At 48.1% G+C, this 21,701-nt stretch overlaps 2 protein-coding genes across 2 annotated transcripts in view; one reads left to right on the top strand and one right to left on the bottom strand.

Moving 5' to 3' along the window:
* Nucleotides 1-5,864: 5,864 nt before the first annotated feature.
* On the bottom strand, nucleotides 5,865-16,197 carry SIRT5 (sirtuin 5). Its single transcript, XM_038768091.1, is given in 12 exon segments — nucleotides 5,865-5,959; nucleotides 5,962-5,969; nucleotides 7,063-7,178; nucleotides 7,922-8,045; nucleotides 8,214-8,267; nucleotides 10,622-10,709; nucleotides 11,039-11,053; nucleotides 11,056-11,263; nucleotides 13,257-13,336; nucleotides 13,339-13,389; nucleotides 14,532-14,669; nucleotides 16,172-16,197. Coding segments are annotated over 11 exon segments (903 nt in total). The 5' UTR covers nucleotides 14,626-14,669; nucleotides 16,172-16,197; the 3' UTR covers nucleotides 5,865-5,894.
* A 3,333-nt stretch (nucleotides 16,198-19,530) lies between these two features.
* GFOD1 (glucose-fructose oxidoreductase domain containing 1) overlaps nucleotides 19,531-21,701 on the top strand; it is a 100,719-nt gene continuing 98,548 nt past the window's right edge. The window contains exon 1 of the mRNA XM_038768111.1: nucleotides 19,531-19,613. The gene's annotated coding sequence lies outside the window, so the exon portion shown is untranslated. The remainder of the gene's footprint in view (nucleotides 19,614-21,701) is intronic.

Below are 21,701 nucleotides of genomic sequence, written 5' to 3'. Positions count from 1 at the left end.
CTGCATCCTGTTTTTCTTTAAGCAGGTTCTGCAATGTGGCTGTTTTATTTCCCTTTATCTCGTTCCGGTTCATTGTATCTGGTGTGACCCAGCCTGGGCCAGGGAGATAGCTTCTGCCTTCCCTCCTGGGGTCTCATGAGGGAACTTCACTGGGTTCCATCCCTCACACTTAACTTCTCTGAGCCTCAGTTACCTCATCAGTAAAATGGGGATTAAGACTGTGAACCCCATCAATCAATCAATCGTATTTATTGAGCGCTTACTGTGTGCAGAGCACTGTACTAAGCGCTTGGAAAATACAATTTGGCAACATATAGAGACAGTCCCTACCCAACAGTGGGCTCACAGTCTAAAAGGGGAAGACAGAGAACAAAACCAAACATACTAACAAAATAAAATAAATAGAATAGATATGTACAAGTAAAATAAATAAATAAATAACTTGAGTAATAAATATGTACAAACATATATACATATATACAGGTCCTGTGGGGAAGGGAAGGAGGTAAGATGGGGGGATGGAGAGGGGGACAAGGAGGAGAGGAAGGAAGGGGTTCAGTCTGGGAAGGCCTCCTGGAGGAGGTGAACTCTCAGTAGGGCCTTGAAGGGAGGAAGAGAGCTAGCTTGGAGGATGGGCAGAGGGAGGGCATTCCAGGTCTGGGGGATGACATGGGCTGGCAGTCGATGGCGGGACAGGGGAGAACCTGGTACGGTGAGGAGATTAGCAGCAGAGGAGCAGAGGGTGCGAGGTGGGCTGTAGAAGGAGAGAAGGGAGGTGAGGTAGGAGGGGGCGAGGTGATGGAGAGCCTTGAAATCCAGGGTGAGGAGTTTCTGCCTGATGCACAGATTGATTGGTAGCCATTGGAGATTTTTGAGGATGGGAGTAACATGCCCAGAGCGTTTCTGGACAAAGACAATCCGGGCAGCAGCATGAAGTATGGATTGAAGTGGGGAGGGACACGAGGATGGGAGATCAGAGAGAAGGCTGATGCAGTAGTCCAGACGGGATAGGATGAGAGCTTGAACGAGCAGGGTAGTGGTTTGGATAGAGAGGAATGGGCGAATCTTGGCAACGTTGCGGAGCTGAGACCGGCAGGTTTTGGTGACGGCTTGGATGTGAGGGGTGATTGAGAGAGCAGAGTCGAGGATGACACCAAGGTTGCGGGCTTGTGAGACGGGAAGGATGGTAGTGCCGTCAACAGAGATGGGAAAGTCAGGGAGAGGGTAGGGTTTGGGAGGGAAGACAAGGAGTTCAGTCTTGGACATGTTGAGTTTTAGGTGGCAGGCAGACATCCAGATGGAGATGTCCTGAAGGCAGGAGGAGATGCGAGCCTGGAGAGAGGGGGAGAGAGCAAGGGCAGAGATGTAGATCTGGGTGTCATCAGTGTAGAGATGATAGTTGAAGCCGTGGGAGCAAATGAGGTCCCCAAGGGAGTGCGTGTAGATCGAGAACAGAAGGGGACCAAGCACTGAAACTTGGGGAACCCCCACATTAAGGGGATGGGAGGGGGAGGAGGAGCCTGCAAAAGAGACTGAGAATGAACGACTGGAGAGATAAGAGGAGAACCAGGAGAGGACGGAGTCTGTGAAGCCAAGGTCAGATAGCGTGTTGAGAAGAAGGGGGTGGTCCACAGTGTTGAAGGCAGCTGAGAGGTCGAGGATGATTAGGATGGAGTATGAACCGTTGGATTTGGCAAGCATGAGGTCATTGGTGACCTTCGAGAGGGCAGTTTCCGTGGAATGTAGGGGACGGAAACCAGACTGGAGGGGGTCGAGGAGAGAGTTGGTGCTGAGGAATTCGAGGCAGCGCGTGTAGACAACTCGTTCAAGGAGTTTGGAAAGGAATGGTAGGAGGGAGATGGGGCAATAACTACACGGTGAGGTGGGGTTAAGAGAGGATTTTTTTAGGATGGGAGAGACATGGGCATGTTTGAAGGCAGAGGGGAAGGAACCACTGGAGAGTGAGTGGTTGAAGATGGAAGTTAAAGAGGGGAGAAGGGATGGAGCAAGAGATTTCATGAGATGAGAGGGAATGGGGTCTGATGCACAGGTGGCCAGAGTAGCACTTGAGAGAAGGGAGGAGAGCTCCTCTGAGGACACTGCTCGGAAGGATGGGAGAGTAGCAGAGAGTGTTGAGAGCTGGGGGGTTGGAGAAGGGGGGGAAGTGACTTTGGGGAGGTCGGACCTGATGGATTTAATTTTGTTAATGAAGTAGGAGGCCAGATCGTTGGAGTTGAGGGAAGGAGGAGGGGGAGGAACCGGGGGCCTGAGAAGGGAGTTGAATGTATGGAAGAGCTGGCAGGGGTGATAGGCATGGGTGTCAATGAGGGAGGAGAAATAGTTTTGTCTGGCAGAGGAGAGGGCTGAGTTAAGGCAGGAAAAGATAAACTTGAAGTGAACGAGGTTAGCATGGTGTTTAGACTTTCGCCAGCAGCGTTCGGCAGCTCAAGCATAGGAGCGAAGGAGGCGGACAGTGGCAGTGATCCAGGGCTGTGGGTTAGTGGTACGAGAGCGGCGAAGGGAAAGGGGAGCGAGTGAGTCTAGCTGAGTAGAAAGGGTAGAGTTGAGAGCAGTAATCTGATCATCAAGACTGGGTAGAGAGGAGAGGGAGGCAAGGTGGGGTGTGAGGCGCTCAGAAAGATGGATAGGGTCAAGAGAGTGGAGATCTCTGTGAGGTAGAAATATGGATTTACAGGGGAAAGGAGTGTGAGTGAGGAGGCAGGTGAGAAGATTATGATCAGAGAGAGGGATTTCAGAATTGGTGAGGGTGGACACAGTGCAGCGATAGGAGATGATGAGGTCGAGGGTATGACCAAGTTAGTGAGTGGGTGAGGTGGGGTGGAGCAAGAGGTTGGCAGCGTCAAGGAGAGATAGAAGGCGGGCGGCAGAGGAGTCATCAGGGATATCCATGTGGATGTTGAAGTCTCCGAGGATCAGAGTGGGCATGGAGAAGGAGAGAAGGAAGGTGAGGAAGGGGTCAAAGTTGTTAAAGAAGTTGGAAGTGGGGCCGGGAGGGCGGTAGATGACGGCTACAAGAATCTGGAGGGGGTGGTATAGGCGAATAATGTGGGCTTCAAAGGAAGGGAAGGAAAGGGAAGGGGGAGGAGGGATAGTGCAAAAGCGACATTGGGGGGCGAGAAGGAAACCGACACCTCCTCCTTTTCCGGTGAGTCTAGGGGAGTGGGAGATGAAGAGGCCTCCACTGGAGAGAGCAGCAGAAGAGACCGTGTCTCCAGAGACAGCCATGTTTCAGTTTAGGGCGAGGAGGAGTAGAGAGCTGGAAAGGAATAGGTCCAGGATGAAAGGGATCTTACTTAAAATGGAGCAGGGGTTCCAGAGGCCACACTTGACAGCATCTGTCGAGGGAGGGGAGGGAGAGGGAAGGGTGCGAGGGGTGGGGAGGGTTTGGATTGGGATGAGTTGGAGGGGGCCTGGACGGGGAGAGTGGGAAGAGGGGTGGCGATGGGAAAGGAGAACTGGGATGGGGTGGGGGCAGGGAGGAGGAGAGTGAGGGGGCCGGGAGGGAGGAGCGGAGGACCTGCGCTGGTACAGAGGGATCCTTGGTAGGGGGTGAGGGGGAGTGGTCTTGGTGGGGGAGAGGGAGGGAAAAAGCTGGATGGGTGAGGGGAAGGGGAAGGTGAGGACTGGGAATGGCAGTTGGGAGCAAGGGAATTGAAAGTTCATGGTGAGTCAGCAGGGCGAGTGACAGTACAGCAGAATGTTAACAATAGAGATGCAGAAGCAATAAAACAGTAGCAATGATATAAGAAGGCGATGGCATCACAGGGTGTAGTTAAACAGTATACTATGGCACTAATAAAATTGGCAGATAATGATGTCACAGAGAGCAGATACAAACTATTATGTGCTGGAGTAGGGTGGACCTGTTAAGGGGGGTCAGGGAGCAGAGATGCCTGGGGAGAGGAGCGAACAGCCAACTACCATGGGAGGGCTGAGTAGGTGCGAATGAGATTGTCGTTAATGTAACTTGGTGCTAACAAGGGCCCTTTTCCCGGGGTTGGGGGTGGGGATAGTCAGTCCTTTTTCCCCATGGTTGGGGGTGGGGAGAGTCAGTCAGGACCGGACCGGGCACTGTAAGGAAAGTCGCTTAAGCTGGGGGTGGAGTGGAAGCAGGGGGCGTCTATGGGGGCGTTATGAGGAGGGGAGCTTTCCGGGAGCAGCGGAGACCACGCGGTGTGATGGCGGGTGGGTGGGCCTCTCGGGAACGGAGTCCCGGGCGTCTATGGGGGCGCTCTGAGGAGAGGATCCTTCCAGGAGCAGCAAGGCTGCGCGGTGTGATGGCGGGCGGGCGGTATAACAGTAAACAGGCACATTCCCTGCCCACAAGGAGCTTACAGTCTACGGGAGTGCCTGGCGCCAGTCTTGTTTTTATGCTGTCGAGTCTGACCCATAGTGATGCCATGGACACATCTCCCCCAGAATGCCCAATGTGGGACAACCTGATTACCTTGCATTCCCCCAGTGCTTAGGTTGGCACATAGTAAGCATTTAACAAATGTCATTATTATTATTAAGTGGCGGAGCTGGGATTAGAGCCCATCAACTCTGACTCCCAAGCCCAGGGTCTTGCCACTAAGTCATGCTGCTTCTCTCTAAAGCAGAGAAGAACCATGGTCTACTAGATACAGCACGGACCTTGGAGTCTGAAGGCCACGGGGTCTAACCCAGCCTCTGCCATTTGTCTGCTGTGTGGCTTTGGTCAAGACATTTCACTTCTCTGAGCCTCATTTACCTCATCTATAATATGGGGGTTAAGACAGTAAGCCCCTTCATGGGACAGGGACTGTGTCCCACATGATTACACTGTCCCTACCCTGGCACTTAGTAAGCACTTAACAAACATTATTATTATGAGTAAGAAGAAGAAGGAGTGGAACAGGGGAAAGTATTGAGATTGTGAGCCCCAGGTGGGACAGGGACAGTGTCCAACCCCATCTGCTTGTATCCAGTCCAGTTTATTAATAGTAATCAATCCTATCCCATTATACAACTTCAATTATCAAAGTTTGCCCAGAACCAGTCTTTCATCCTTTCAGGGTTTCACTTAAATTCTGTCAGAGCCTGGTTGGAAGCAGGAAAGTGATACACAGATCCACGAAACAATTCTCACAAGTGGTCATGTGCAGAGAGGCTTAAAAGACACTATTATTCCAAAAGCTTAATCCAAAAGCGATTCCAAAAGCATTATCCTCTTTTTGGACAGGAAGCACCTGAGAAAAGAAAGATGATCAGAATGTAGACTCCCTGCCTTGCCAAGGTGGCTACAGGATGACACTGACCATAAACCACTCAATACAATATTGCAAACACATTAACATCTCTTGGATAGTCAGCTCTAGATAGGAATCCGTACATTCATTCCACCACGTTTATTTCTCCATCAGTCAAGCATTTTTGCATTGATTGGGAATAAGGAACGCCATTTTATTAAGCCCTTGGCTCACTCCCTGCCAAAACGATATTTCGTGAATTACCTAAAAAGGCTGACAGAATTTTTTTAAAAATCAAATAAAAATAAAGCAGCTCAGTTTCAAACAGCTTCACCCCAACAATCCAACCACAATCACCCTTTTCATTTTAGAGTTTAGACCCACAGAAATGTGACAGATTGATTTTTCATGACTCTGAGGAAAATTCAGTTTTCCCCTCCTCAGACACTTTGCCATCATCGATATGACTAAATCCTAAAACATAATTTGATTAGAAGAATTTCCAGTACTGTGAAACCTAAAACCTTTAAGTTAAAAATAATACCAAATCCTGAAGCAGTCAGTTTACCTCAAAGTGATATTTTTTTCCCCCAGATGCTTAAATAGCTTAAAGCCTATTTGGGGGGGATTTTTTTTTGTTTTCCTCCATTCCAGGATAAGTGTTCAAGAAACTGTTTCAGTCTCGTGCCGGGCGAGGGCTGCAGGTAGTGTGGCTCCACAAGGCCCCGGAAGTGAAATCTGAAACAGAAATACAGAACAGCAGAATGAAGAGCTATAACTGGGCAAAACTTGAACATTAAAACCACTCCACTAAGGTGCTGCTTACTGACAAGATAAGCCATTACAAAACAGAGCAGGAAAAAGTTGTTTCCTCTGATTCCTTCAGGGGCTGTTGCAAGGAATAGAAAACGACTGCATTTTAGACAACCCTCCAAGTGACAGACCAGTGTTAAAAAGATTCATTTCTTCCAGCAAAGAAGGGTAGCTGCAGAGACCTAGAGATTGGGGAGGGAGGAAATGGCAGCACCATTTCTGAGGTCAAGGGTTGTTAATAATTTGCACTTCCAGAAATACACTAGCCATTGCTTTTGGGAGGTAATCACCTTGCTATATGTGCAGGGGCAGATACAAGATAATCAGATCAAATATAGCGCCTTTCCCAGATGGGGCTCACAGTCTAAGTAGGAGAGCGAGGACACCGCGGGGACACGGACTTGCCCAGGGACACACAGCAGGAAAGTGGAGTCAAGAATAGAACCGAGAGCCTCTTGACTCCCATTCCTGGGCTCTTTCCGCTACGCTACCGCTGATCAGAAGGGTACCGAATTCACGAATGCTGGGAAGGGGTTGGGCTGGGAATGGTAGAAGAAAGAATGGAAGAAGCAGTAGGCACCTTGTACCCCACCTGCTCAATATGCTGTCTAAGCAGGCTTCAGTGCAGTGCCTAGGACACCACTGACTCTCAATAAAGATTGATATTAGCGATAATACGTTTTGTTGCTATTTTGTTCCCCAACTTTGGAGATTCACCTTCTCCGTCTCAGCCTGTCCTGGTTTTTAATGCCCTTAAAGAAATCTTGTTATTTTAAAAGAAATGCCAGGCAAATAATTCAAAGTACCAACATCCACACTTTGGGAAGAGGTTTGTCGATCTTTCTCCCGTGATTTCACCGCTTGAGCTTAAGAAGTTTTGGCACTGTTGATAGCGCTGCTTCTCCAGACCAACACATAAAACATGAGCAGAATTGCTCTTTTCTAGTAAGACTTATGTCGAAGTTATCAGCCTTCAGGGCCCCTGCCCCTTCCCTCCTCCGGCAGGGCTGCATTTCACCTGAATTGATCCATGGCGGGTGTCGTTTCCATGTTAAATTCTGCCACTGGCACACCTCTAGCAGACACCTGGGGGGCGAACATCGCAGCAGGGTAGACCACCGATGAGGTTCCCACCTGCAGAACGCACAGACCCAACCAGAAGGATCACTATGGCATCGCTTATGAGTCTCCCAAGTGCTTAGTACAGCGGTCTGCACACAGTAAGCACTCACTAAATACGCCTGATTGATTGATTTTCCATGGATCCAGGGAGCCTCACATTACAGAACAGGAGTGTAGAGGCACTGGAAGTAGTAGTCATTCTGCCAGTTATTGACCACCTACTGAGTGTGAGGTCCTGGATGGTATGAAAATGGTATTAGAAGGAGTAGTAATGGTAATTATTGAGCACCTACTGAGTGTGAGGTTCTGTATGACAGGCTTGGTAGAATATGATAAGGCACAAGGCACTTTCACTGCTCACAAAGCCCTTCCGGTCCAAACAGACTCGAGCCCCACAAGAACAATGAACCAGAAGAGGAAGAAAATCCCAGATTTGGGGGGGATGGAGGGGGACGGGAGGAGAAAAGCATATGTGATTGGGAAGTTCTGACCAATTAGTACCCAGGAGCAGAAAGTGTGGGAAGAGAGGGTTGACCATGGTAGCTTCAGGGAGGAGCAGTGGGGATTCAGGGAATGTCTTGGCCCTGGGTAGCCTGGCTATAGCTGATCTCTACAACCGTACACACGCACGCATGCACGCACGCACACACACGCACACACACCTGCCAACACACACACGCACGCGCGCACACACACACCAACACACACACAAACACGCACACACCCTCTCTCTCTCTCTTGCAGGTGTGACTCACCACTAAACATAAATCGCAGAGGGCGAGCTCTTCGTCTACCTCTTCCAAGAGGTCAGGATCCAGATTCTCTCCAAACCACACCACGTGGGGTCGAAGCAGGCCACTGCAACCTTTTTCTTCACATCTAGGAAGGTTAACAGAAAGTTAAATGGATAATAGTTTTAAGCCCTTGGAATGAATATCAACAGTACTCATTTTCTTTCAATGACGTAGCTGGTTCTGCCTAAAAAACGGATAGGATTTCACCCGCTTCTCCCCTCCCCAATCAGAGGCTCAAACCCAAGTGAAAGACAGGGGCAGATTTTCTACTGGGATCCTGGCATCTTGAATTTCAGGTTCCGGAGCCCTGGAGTTACAGGAAACGATAACACAGGAGAAAGAACATGGTGAACACAAGCTGAAAACTCCTTTTTGAAGACATGGTACAAATCAAAATAAGACAGTCACCTTCACTTCACCCTCACCCCCATAGCACTTAGTTACCCATCCTGATACTTTGTGTTTTCCCCGACCTATAACTGATTATTTTGTAGATTCCTCAAGGGCAGGGATCATGGCTACCAACTCTATGGTAACCCTCCCAAGCACTTAGTTCAGTGTGTTGGGCACAATTAAACACTCAATAAATAGCACTGATTGGCTGTCTTCCTTTTGGGACAATGTATCTGTCTGCATGCGGCATCCCTGGAGTCTTCATTTCCCATATTGCTCTAAAAACAAGGCAAGCCTGGATTTAAGATAAGGCTTCAGAAAGGATAAATTCTTCTGTTCACTTTCTTCTGTTTGTACCTCTGGGTACCTCTCTTTGCTCTTTGAGTTACCTTATGAGTCATCCTTATCTTTATCTTTCATTTTATTCTACCTATTTATTTATGTATCCGTTTATTCTTTTATTATATCTATTATTTTATTTTATTCTATCTATTATTCATAATAGCAATAATAATAATGAGGAAAGATAAAGATATGAATAAGATATTATTCATAATAGCAATAATAATATTGTAAGTGCTTACTATGTGCTAATCACTGTACTAAATACTAAACACTGGGGTTGATTTAGGATAATCAGGTTGGACACAGTCCCTGTCCCAGATGAGGCTCTCACAGGCTAAGAGGGAGAACAAATACTTTATCCCCATTTTACAGATGAAGAAACTGAGGCACAGAGAAGTGAAGTGATTCCCCCAAGGTCACACAGCGGGGAGGCGGCCAAACTGGGATTAGAATCCAGGTCCCCTGATTTCCAGACCCATGCTCTTTCTATTCAGCTAAACTACCCTTTTGTTCTCTAACTGCAATTCTACGTTCCCCCTTTTTTATATGTTTTCAGGAATCAAGTAACTAGAACCTCAGTATGAGGAGGCATCAGATGGAGCCTGCAGTGTCAAGATGAAAGCCAGAGAGATGCAGAGAAGGGCGCGAGACCCGAAGGGATGCAAAATGATGAAAAGCCCCTGAAATGAAGAGACCCAGAGAGTTGTAAAACAAAAAGGGCAAAGATAGGTCCAGAGGAGTGCCAAGAATAGAAAAAAGGTAAAGTGAGACAGAGACAATAACAGAGAGGAAGAGCTAGGAAAGATGTAGAGATAGAGAAGCAATGTTACCTAGTGGAAAGAGCACAGGCCAAGGAGCCAAAAGACCTGGGTTCTAACCCAGTCTCTGTCACTTGCCTGCTGTGTGACCTTGCGCAAAGTCCCTTAACTTCTCTATGCCTCAGTTTCCTTAACTGTAAAATGGACATTTAACACGTTTTCCCCTCCTACCTGCACTATGAGACCCATATGGGCAGGGACTGAGTTTGAATTTAAGACAGTGCTTAGCATATAGTAAGCCCTTAAATACCACAGTTATTATTAGAGATGAGAGGTAGACATAAACAGAGAACCATGAAAGGAGAAATGAGGCATAGAGAGACAGGAGACCTGACAGACACCTGGAGTTGGGCAAAAAAATACCTCCACAAAATCTCTTCTGTTTTTCAGCTTCCCTAACGATCGCTGGGTGTTGGCCTGTGAACTTTTCCTTAGGAGAAGCTTTTGAGAGAAGAGCCCCTTGTTGGGTAGGGACCATCTCTATATGTTGCCGACTTGTACTTCCCAAGCGCTTAGTACAGTGCTCTGCATACAGTAAGCGCTCAATAAATATGATTGAATGAAAAGATTGAGGGAAACTACTATCAAGCATCTGTTCTCCTAATGTTTGGGTCTCAGGAGACTGAAATAGAACCAATTAATCAATGGTAGTAGTAGTAATAATATTTATTAAGTTCTTATTGGGTGCCGAGCACTGTCCTAAGCACTAGGAGGAGGATAATACAGTTGACAGACATGATCCCTGTCCACAGTGAGCTTATAATTTAACCAAAGGAAAATAAGAATGGGGTGAAGGAGGACGTGAGATGTCTTCATTCTCAGCATTTGCTTCCCTCAGAGAACTGTGGACAGCTGCTTACTTTATGCTTCCAAGATAAACTTAAGGCTTAAAAACACCCCCAAACCATCCATGCTTATGTTAATAATTACTATGCAATCTTAATTTCCTACAGTTTTTAAAACCTTGAGTGTATCCTTAATTCTCACTGTTGTACACGGCAGTTATGGGATTAAAACCCCTGAGTCACCTTTGAAACGACCCACCCACGACTACCCAAAAAAGATATGACCAAGACACATCTCATCACACAATGCGGTTAATTACCCTTTGCCTGCTAAAGCCGGGCCTATTGGACTTTTGTAATTCTTGGACACGTTCCCACAGCTGGTGCATCGGGTTTTGAATAAACTCCCTAAAACAGAAAGTTCATCAAGTCCAGGGTTTAGTAGATCAAGCAATGTTCTCAAGGCAGGGCACAGAATGTTTCGACTTAAAAAGAAACTTGAGAGAATAACAAATACACATACACACACACACACACACAGTAGAGCCCACAGCCTCCCCCTCCTCAGCCTTTCTCTGCTGGGATGGGGCATTATCCTTGGCTCCAGCAGAGAAGACGGGGGGCAGAGTCTCTCTCCTCTCGTCTACCACTTCAGGGAGGGCATTCTGCTACCCCGGCAGCCAGGAGGCTCAGTGAGAGGGAGGCAGGCAGCCTGTCTGGGCCAGGCCGGCTCCTACCGTGTATTTCCAGGAGTTCTTGGTGCCCGCCCTGCGGTGCAGCTCGTCAATGATCTGGGTGAGGAGCACAATGCGCCGCCCCTGCTTGCCGAGCCGGGCCTCGCATTCCGAGATGGCCAGGTGCCCTGGGTTCGGGATTTTGCTCAGCATCACCTCCCGCCAGTAGTGGTAGAACTCCCACACCCGAGAGGCGTTTTTGGCAAAGGCCAAGGGGGTGGCCAGGTCCTGCAGAGGAGACAGCGTGGGCCTGGAAGCGAGGAGGAGACCAACCCGAGGAGACACACCAGGCCTGTGAAACGGCTTTGTGTTATTTGCCTCTCAAAGCAGTCCAATAATAATACTAACAATGGTATTCGTTAAGCGCTTACTATGTGCCAAGCACTGTTCTAAGCACTGGGGGGGGGGGGGATACAAGGTAATCAAGTTTGTCCGTGGGGCTCACAGTTTTAATTCCCTTTTTACAGATGAGGGAACTGAGGCACAGGGAAGTGAAGTGACTTGCCCAAAGTCTCACAGCTGACAAGTGGCGGAGCTGGAATTCGAACCCATGACCTCTGACTCCCAAGCCCAGGCTCTCTCCACTGAGCCACGCTGCTTCTCCCCAGTGGGACTGGCCAAGCTGCCACCCAGTTGTGGCCGACACCCCGGGCTCTGGGGACGACTTGAATGTTCTTCAGTTGGTCTGCTGCTGGAAAATAGCGATTACAAACTGTCGGGGACGGGGTCCAGCCTCGTAACCACACCAGTGCTTCGTATGGTGCTTGGCACACAGTGAGTGCTTAACAAATACCACCATTCGGGTTAGCAACAGTAGTATAACTTGAATTATTGTTATTACTAAATGGGTACTGCAAGTGCAATCCTATGGGGGCATCTTTTAAATAGCATGCACTATACTAAGTGCTGCGGAAAACACAGGATAATCACATTGGAAACAATCTCTGACCCACCTGGGGCTCACGGTCCAAGTTGGAGGGAGGAATATTTACTCCCCAGTTTGCAGATGAAGAAACTGAGGCTCAGAGAGGGTAAGTCACACAGCAGACAAGTGGCGGAGCCAGGATTGGAACCCAGGTTTCCTGACTCCCGGCCGGGGCTCTTTCCACTAGACCATGCTGCTTGGAGGTGTTCTTCACCCCCGCCCGCCTTTTGCTCACCGCATGCCGTTCCCCAGTGGGAGCAAGACCGGTAGGGGAAAGTGGCACCGCACAAGCCACCGACGCAAAAGTCAATTCCTCCACAAAAGTTTTGAGTCCTGAAGTCTCAGGATCGAGGCTTGACCACGGTTCTCAATGGGGGACTCCATCATCAGCGAGGTACCATTAGCGGTATTAGTTCCATTGGTTGAAAAGCACTTTTCGACATCAGTAAACTCTGCCATGTGTCTGCTGTGGGACCTTGGGCAAGTCACTTACGTCCTCTGTGCTTCAGTTTCCTCATCTGTAAAATGGTGATTAAATCCTGCTTAGACTGTGAGCCCCATGTGGGACAGGGACAGTCCCCAACCTTATTATCCTGCATCTACACCAGTCTTTAATAATAATAATAATGATGGCATTTATTAAGCGCTTCCTATTTGCAAAGCACTGTTCTTAGCGCTGGGGAGGTTACAAGGTGATCAGGTTGTCCTGTGGGGGGCTCACAGTCTTAATCCCCATTTTACAGATGAGGTAACTGAGGCACAGAGAAGTTAAGTGACTTGCCCAAAGTCACACAGCTGACAATTGGCAGAGCCAGGATTTGAACCCGTTGACCTCTGATTCCAAAGCCCGTGCCCCTTCCACTGAGCCACGCTTTAGTACAGTACCTGGCCCAGAGTAAACTCTTAAGAAATACCACAATGATTATTATTATGAGCAAAGGACCAGAAGCAGTCAATTGTGCTGTTCATCTTGAGCTTTCAATCAATCAGTGGTATTTATTGAGCGCTTACTGTGTGCAGAGCACTGTACTAAGTGTTTTGGAGAGGACAAAGAAACCAGAGTTGGTAGAACATTCCCTGTCCAAATGGAGCTTACAGTCTAAAAAGAGAGACAAGATACTCAACGAAATTACAGCTAGGTATGTATGTGCCGTGGGGCTGAAGGTAAGGTGGGTAGCAAGTGCCAGGAGGATACAGAGCCAAATTCCCAGGTGACACAGAAGGGAAGGGAGTAGAGGGATGAGGTCTTAGTCGGGAAAGGCCTTTGGAAAGCAAAGTTTGGCTTGAATGACTTGCCTGGGCTTGCCATTTTCTCCAGAATCTGCCAGCTCCCCTGAAAGTTGGAACTCCACTCTCGGCACTGACCCCAGCCCCTGTAAAATAGCTACGTGCTTTGCCTTTGCAAAAGCTTCTCGGAAATCTGCCATACCTAGAAGGGGAGACAGCAGAAATAAGACAGAATTTACTTTCCCTAAGGCATCTGTGACAAGTTTCCATTACATGGTGCCCTAAGACCACACGACATAGATTATGGGAGAGGCTGTATTTTGAATGGGCCGAAATCACAATATTTTGCAACTAGGGGCACTTGTGATACAGGGATGTTTTGATGCCTCTTTCCTTCTCTCTCTGCGTCAGACCTACTTCAAATCCTCCTTCAAATGTGGCAGGGCACAAATGGAAGCAGAGGGAGTGAAGATCTGAACCTCAGGAATCTTACATGATATTCTATTCCATAACTCTCAGGGTCTAATTCAACACATCCCCCCAACCCTACCTCCCATTCCCCCCCGCCTTACCTCCTCCCCCTACCCACAGCACCTGTATATATGTTTGTACAGATTTATCGCTCTATTTATTTTACTTGTACATATTTACTATTCTATTTATTTTATTAATGATGTGTATACACCTATAATTCTATTTATTCTGATGGTATTGAAACCTGTCTACTTGTTTCGTTTTGTTGTCTGTCTCCCCCTTCTAGGCTGTGAGCCAGTTGTTGGGTAGGGACCGTCTCTATATGTGGCCAACTTGTACTTCCCAAGCGCTTAGTACAGTGCTCTGTACACAGTAAGTGCTCAATAAATACGATTGAATGAATGAATGAATGAACACGGGGGAAGCTGAAATTTTTCATTTCAAAGAGGGGACTCTGTGGCTAAACAAATCCACAGGCATCAAGCCCCTTGGAGACAGGGATCATGTCTACCAACTTTGTTGTACTGTTATTTTCCCAAGGGCTTAGTAACAGTGCTCTGCGTATAGTAAACACTCAATAAATACCACCCATTGTCAGGTTTACGCATTCATAAGAATGTCAAGGATTCCAGTCCTGCCAACCAAGATGGTAGACCTGGGTACTGAAAGCAGATGCCAGTAATATGACGGTGAGACAAAAGGACCTGCCATTTTTCAGGCTATAAATCTTAAACTATTAAAGCAGGCTTGTATTCGGTCCCTGGAACTCCTCCACTGGGAGGGTCATACTTTCTAAAACCTTCTTTAACATTCACACCCTGCAGAATTCACTAGGAAGACAGTATCTTAACAGAGATTTGGGTTTCTTACTTGAACTGGGACGGGCCATTCCTATGCGGATCTTCAATTTCTTAGAAGCAGGAAACTTCGGTTCTCCACTCAACTGAGAAACTAGTCTTCTCATCGTAAACTTCAAAAGACTCACCGGGATTGCTTACAGCACTAATTCTTGAGACAGGGGAAAAAAATAACAAATCAATCTCAAAATATTCCAGTACGGTATTAACATTCATGCTGATGACTTCCCAAGAACAGCACTTCCATTTTTGAACAATAATGATTATGATTATAGTAAGCACTGAATTTATAGCACTTACTCTGCAGTCCTGTAGACTGAAGGCTCCTTGTGGGCAGGAATCACATCTACCAACTCTGTTGCACTGTACTTTCCTAAGCGCTTAGATCAGCGCTCTGCACACAGCAGGCACTCAAATACTATTGCCTGATTAATGCTATAGAGTCATTTTTTCCTAGATGGTGTTAATTAATCCTCACCTACTCCTCAGGAATTCTGGGGGAATCTGAAACACAGATGAAGACTGTGAGCCCCATGTGGGACCACCTGATCACCTTGTATCCCCACAGTGCTTAGAACAGTGCCTTGCACATAGTAAGTGCTTGATAAATGCCATTATTATCATTATTAGACAGGTGCTTTGCCAAATTCAAGAAAACTGTCAGAAACGGGCTACAACAGAAGCCATTATCTGTTGCCGGTGGTTCTTCCTGTAGTTTACTTTTTCCCATTTTACAGGGCATTTGACTCAGGTACACAATTTTTACAATTCAAGATGGAGAAAACCTTCAAGCCTAAAACTTTTCCATTCAGATACTACATTCATTCATTCATTCATTCAATCATGTTTATTGAGCGCTTACTGTGTGCAGAGCACTGTATTGAGCCCTTGGGAAGCACAAGTTGGCAACATATAGAGATGGTCCCTACCCAACAACGGTGGGAATACAAGCAGATCGGGTTGGATACAGTCCCTGGCCCACGTGGAGCTCCCAATCTCAATCCCCATTTAACAGATGAGGTACCCGAGGCAGGGAGAAGTGAAGTGACATACCCAAGGTCACAGAGTGGGCAAGAGGAGGAGCCAGAATTAGAACCCAGGACCTCCTGACTTGCAGATCTGTGTTCTATCCACTATGCTAGGGACAGATGGTCACCCTCGGCACCCAAACTGACCTGGAGCCTGCTGTCCACCCCTCCCCACAGAGGTCACATCTAACTTGGAAAACGCACCTAGCTCAGCAAACACTTTCTGCTGCTGAAGTGCCCTCTGGTCGCACGTTAAATTTCAACCTGGTCTTTCTAGCTGTGCCCTCAGCTACAACAGAGGAAAGGTAGGGGAGCTTGGGAGTGGGGACCTCCCTTCCCTCCCATTCAAACTGCCTTAATTCTAGACTCTTGTTTTCATGAACTCTCTTCTGGACAATGCTGCTCTCTTCGGCCTTCTTCCCCCTTCCCATGTCTACAGTCCCAGGTCTCCACCCAGCCCTCCAGGGAGACACCCTCCCGCCCCCTCCAAATAGTCACTTCCTCCCCTCTGTGGCCAATCCAATGCCCGGCCCTGAATGGAAAGCTGGCCTCAAGAGCTCAACCAATACTGGTTTGAGCTGTGGGACACCCCTACCCCATCATGGCCGGCCTGCAGCCCACCTACCACGGGCCTGGAAGTCTGCAGGTCATGGGTTCTGATCCTGGGTCCACCACTTCTCTGCTGAGGAACCTTGGGCAAGCCACCTCAGTTCTCTGTGCGTCAGTTACCTCTCCTGTAAAACGGGGACCGAGACTGTGACCCCCACATGGGACAGGGAGCATCCAACTTGATTTGCCTGTATCCACCCCAGCACTTAGTACAGTGCCTGAGAGTTACTACAGAGTTTCTTAGGAAAAAAAAGCTCATCAGCCATTAAAGAAACACTCAGGCACTGTACTAAGTGCTGATTAGTACAGCCAGCCAGCCAGCCAGTCAGACAGCTAGCCAATCAGCCACCTAGTCATCCAGGCAGTCAGTAAATCAGCCAGTGTACCAGTCAGACAGCAAGTCTTCTAGGCAGTCAGTCAATAATAATTATAATAATTATGCTAATTGTTAAGCGCTTAACCCGGGCTTGGGAGTCAGAGGACCAAGGTTCTAATCCCGGCTCTGCCACTTGTCTGCTGTGTGACCTCAGGCAAGTCACTTCACTTCTCTGGGCCTCAGTTACCTCATCTGGAAAATGGGGATGAAGATTGTGAGTCCCACGTGGGGCAACCTGATCACTTTGTATCTACCCCCGCACTTGGAACACTGCTTGGCACGTAGTAAGTGCTTAACGAACACGATCATTATTAGCAGCTTTACCATCATTATTAGAAGCAGCGTGACTCATTGGAAAGAGCCCAGGCTTGGGAGTCTGAGGTCATGGGTTCTAATCCCAACTGCACCACTTGTCAGTTGTGTGACTTTGGGCAGGCCACTTAACTTCTCTGGGCCTCAGTTCCCTCATCTGTAAAATAGGGATTAAGACGGCGAGCCCCACGTGGGACAGCCTGATCACCTTGTATCCTCCCCAGCGCTTAGAACAGTGCTTGGCACATAGTAAGCGCTTAACAAATACCAACATTATTATTATTATTATTATTATTACTATTATTATTATTATTATTACTAGACACTGATCAGCTAGCTGGACAGTGAGCTAGTGACAGCCAATCAATCATCCAGCCAGCCAGCCAGTCGGTCAGTCAGCCAGCCAATCAGAGAGCTAGTCATCCAAGCAGTCAGCCAATCAGTCATTCAGCCAGCCAATCAGAGACCCTGTCATCCAGGCAGTCATCCAATCAGCCATTCAACTAGCCAATCAGAGAGCTTGTCATCCAGGCAGTCAGCCAATCAGCCATTCAGCCAGTCAATCAGAGCTGGTCAACCAAGCAGTCAGCCAATCAGTCATTCAGCCAGCCAATCAGAGAGCTAGTCATCCAGGCAGTCAGCCGATCAGCCATTCAGCTGGCCAATCAGAGAGCTAGTTATCCGAGCAGTCAGCCAATCAGCCATTCAGCCAGCCAATCAGAGTGCTGGTCATCCAAGCTTCTAGAAGCAGCATGGCTCACTGGAAAGAGCCCGGGATTTGGAGTCAGAGGTCGCGGGTTCAAATCCCGGCTCTGCCGACTGTCAGCTGTGTGACTTTGGGCAAGTCACTTAACTTCTCTGGGCCTCAGTTACCTCATCCGTAAAATGGGGATGAAGACTGTGAGCCCTCCATGGGACAACCTGATCACCTTGTAACCTCCCCAGCGCTTAGAACAGTGCTTTGCACATAGGAAGCACTTAATAAATGTCATTATTATTATTATTATTATTATTATTATTATTATTATTATTCTAGACTGTGAGCCCGCTGTTGCGTAGGGACAGTCTCTATATGTTGCCAACTTGTACTTCCCAAGCGCTTAGTCCAGTGCTCTGCACACAGTAAGCGCTCAATAAATACGACTGAATAAATGAATCCAAGTAGTCAACCTCAGCCATTCAGCCAGCCAATCAGAGAGCTAGTCATCCAGGCAGTCAGCCAATCAGCCAGCCAGCCCGCCAGCCAGGCGGGCTAACACCGCGACAGCCAATCAGACAGCCAGTCTGCCGGGCGGACAGCCAATCACATCCAAGCAGTCAGTTCATCAGTCAGTCGGCGGCCGACGTGCCCTCATCCGGTTGCGCGCGCGCGCGCCCCCGCCCTCCCGGGGGCGGGGGTCCGTCAAGCTGGCGCAGGCGCACTCCAGATGGATGGTGGAGGGGCGAGCGGCGGCAGTGTCCCAAGGGCCCGGAGAAGCAGCGGCCGTTTCTACTCCAACTCCGTTGGCAGGCGGCGCTGGGGACGGTGGAGGTGCAGAGAGACGGTGCCCTGCCCCCGGCATACCCCATCCCGCCCCGCCCCGCGTCGGGGCCCTGCACCGCGGGGACAGAAAGATGGGGACGGGGCTGGGCGGGCCAGGGCACCTCTGCTCTACCCTCTACCCGTCCCCTGCCCTGTGATAGGCTCCGTCCTCGGATAAGCCCCGCCCCCTGTCCGCTGATAGGCTCCGTCTTCGGATAGGAAACTCCCCCTGTCCGCTGATAGGCTCCGTCCTCGGAGAGGCCCCGCTTCCTGCCCTCTGACAGGCTCCGGCCGCCTGTAGGCTACGACCCCCGGTTCTGGCCAGCCTCCGATAGGCCCCGCCCCCTGCCCTCTGATAGGCCCTGCCAGCTGATTCATTCATTCATTCAATCGTATTTATTGAGCGCTTACTGTGTGCAGAGTGCTGTACTAAGCGCTTGGGAAGTACAAGTTGGCAACATACGGAGACGGTCCCTACCCAACAACGGGCTCACAGTCTAGAAGGGGGAGATAGACAACAAAACCAAACATGTGGAAAGGTGTCAAGTCATCAGAATAAATAGAAGTAAACTGAGCTGATAGGCTCTGTGCCTATTTTGCTGCCTGTCTCCCTGGCTAATAATAATAATTTTGGTATTTATGCGCTTACTATGTGCAAAGCACTGTTCTAAGCGCTGGGGAGAATACAAGGTGATCAGGTTGTCCCATGTGGGTCTAACAGTCAATCCCCATTTTACAGATGAGGTAACTGAGGCCCAGAGAAGTTAAGTGACTTGCCCAAAGTCACACAGCTGACAAGCGGCAGAGCCGGGATTTGAGTATAAGCCAGATAGAGTATAAGCTTCTTGAGGGCAGGAAGAGCATCAACTAACTCTATTGTAATAATAATGATGATGATGATGATGGTAATAAGTGCTTACTCTGTGCCAAGCACTGTTCTTAGCGCTGGGGTAAATACAGGGTTATCAGGTTGCCCCACTTAGTAAGGCTCACAGACTTAATCGCCATTTTGCAGATGAGGTAACTGGGGCACAGAGAAGTTAAGTGACTTTCCCAGTGTCACACAGCTGACAAGTGGCAGAACTGGGATTAGAATCCACAACCTCTGATTCCCAAGCCCGGGCTCTTTCCAGTAAGCCACACTGCTTCCCGGCCACCTACTAAAGAGGTCTACACAGACTGTGTTCAGTGAAAACTCTCGATACGTAAGATGGGAATGCTGGTGGAGAGTTGGGAGAAAGAAATTTGGTAAGAAATTTTTGTTTGATGCGGAAGCAGATAATGGACAGTTATTGGTGATTTTTTAAAGAACAGGAGGCCACGTAGGGAGTTTAGGAAGACAAAACCTGTATATTGTGTGTAAGCTCGTTCTCTGTAAGCTCGTCTATCGTTTCTCTCATAGTGTACTCTCCCAGGCGCTTAGTACAATGCTCAGCACACAGTAAGTGCTCAGTAAATATGATTTATTGATTGAATAAATACCACTGATTGATAATTGTTTAGCAGCCTCAGCTATAGAATGATTTTTCCAGGGGGGAGGGGTGGGAAAGCTGGAAGAACTTCCTCTTTTCTCCTTGTCTTTCTCCTTGTCTTCCCTTCTCCTTTTCTCCTCTTCCTGGAAGCAGAAAAGACTTTGTGCAGAGTATTCTAATACAGTTCCCTTTGAGTTTCCTTGTTGAGGTCTATTATTGAGAAGCAACGGTGTTTTCCTTCGCTGAGACCCTGACACAACAACTTCCCCTGTAATTACTAAGGAATCTGTTCCTTATTCAATCTCTCACCCTCTGAAACCCTTTACTCTCATTCCTGATTAATTTTCTGGGTCATTCAGTGTCAGCTGTTCATTACTGAGACAATTTTCTATGGTGAAGACACTTCTGTTGTTATCTGACTCAGATAGGGGGATGATGTAGGCGGCGGAACAAAACAGATTAGCTAAACAAAAAACAATTCCTGAGATGCCCAACTCTAACTGGATTGAAAAAAATCTTTCTTTATGGAGCCTGGTTGTTACAGACACAAGAGAAGAGAGGCAGAGCGGCAAGGATTTTGTCCATTCCTTTAGGATATGGGCAGTCTCTGTTGGTTCTTCATTTCTTTGTTTTATGGTGCTTATTAAGTGTCAAACACTGTTCTGAGCACTGGTGTAGGAAAAAATTAATTAGGTTGGACACAGTCCCTGTCCTGCTCACAGTCTTAAGCAGGAGGGAGAACAAGTATTGAACCCCCATTCTACAACTGAGGAAACTGAGGCACAGAGAAGTTAAGTGATTTGCCCGAGGTGACAGTGACAGCAAACATTTGGCAGAACTGAGATTAGAGCCCAGGTCCTCTGACTTCTGGCCCCGTGCTCCTTCCACTAGGCCACGCTGCTTCTCTGATTCTACGAGGTCCTGGGGATCCCTCACAGGCCAAAATACACCCCACCCTCAGAGTGTGTGCCCTTAGAAAAGCCGGAGCTATTTATAGTCCATGTCTGTGTCCGCCAACAGCAGTGAAAGTGGTGACTGAAGGGGAGAGGAAGATCCGTAAATCCGTCAATCAATAACATTGATTGAGCACCTACTGAGAGCTGGACACTGTACTGAGCCCTCTTTGGGAGTACAGCAATAGTGAGATACCTGTTCCCTACCCTCCAGCTAAGAAGCTAATGTGGGAGACAGACCCAAATTATTTACAGATAGTGTAAACTGGAGGAAGAACAAGTTTATCAGCAGGATGCAGGACCAAACAACTGAAAAAACAACTAAAAAGTGGTGAAGAGAGAGATGGGGGTGTGGGAAGGAGACAGGAAGAGAGAATTTCCCCAATTAAGCCCTCATTTCCTCTTCTGCTTCACCCTTGTACTTGGATTTGCTCCCTTTATTCACCCCACCCTGAGCCCCACAGCACTAATATACATATTCATAATTTATTAATTTATATCAATGTCTGTCTCCCCCTCTAGGCTGTAAGCTCCTTGTGGAGAGGGAATGTGTCTACCAACTTAGTTATATTGTAATAGTAATAATAATGTTGGCACTTGTTAAGCGCTTACTATGTGCAAAAACTGTTCCAAGTGCTGGGAGGATACGTGGTGATCAGGTTGTCCCACATGGGGCTCACAGTCTTAATTCCCATTTTGCAGATGAGGTAACTGAGGCTCAGAGAGGTAAGTGACTTGCACAAGGTCACACAGCAGACATGTGGCGGAGCTGGGATTTGAACCCATGACCTCTGACTCCAAAGCCCGGGCTCTTTCCACTGAGCCACCCTACTCTCCCAAGTGCCTAGAACAAGGCTGTGCACACAGCAAACACTCAGTAAATATGATTGATTGCTTAATTGGTGTTGCTC

This window comes from Tachyglossus aculeatus, chromosome Y2 (genome assembly GCF_015852505.1).
Source record: "Tachyglossus aculeatus isolate mTacAcu1 chromosome Y2, mTacAcu1.pri, whole genome shotgun sequence".
NCBI classification, from domain to species: domain Eukaryota; kingdom Metazoa; phylum Chordata; class Mammalia; order Monotremata; family Tachyglossidae; genus Tachyglossus; species Tachyglossus aculeatus.
This window is presented reverse-complemented; position numbering and strand designations above follow the sequence as displayed.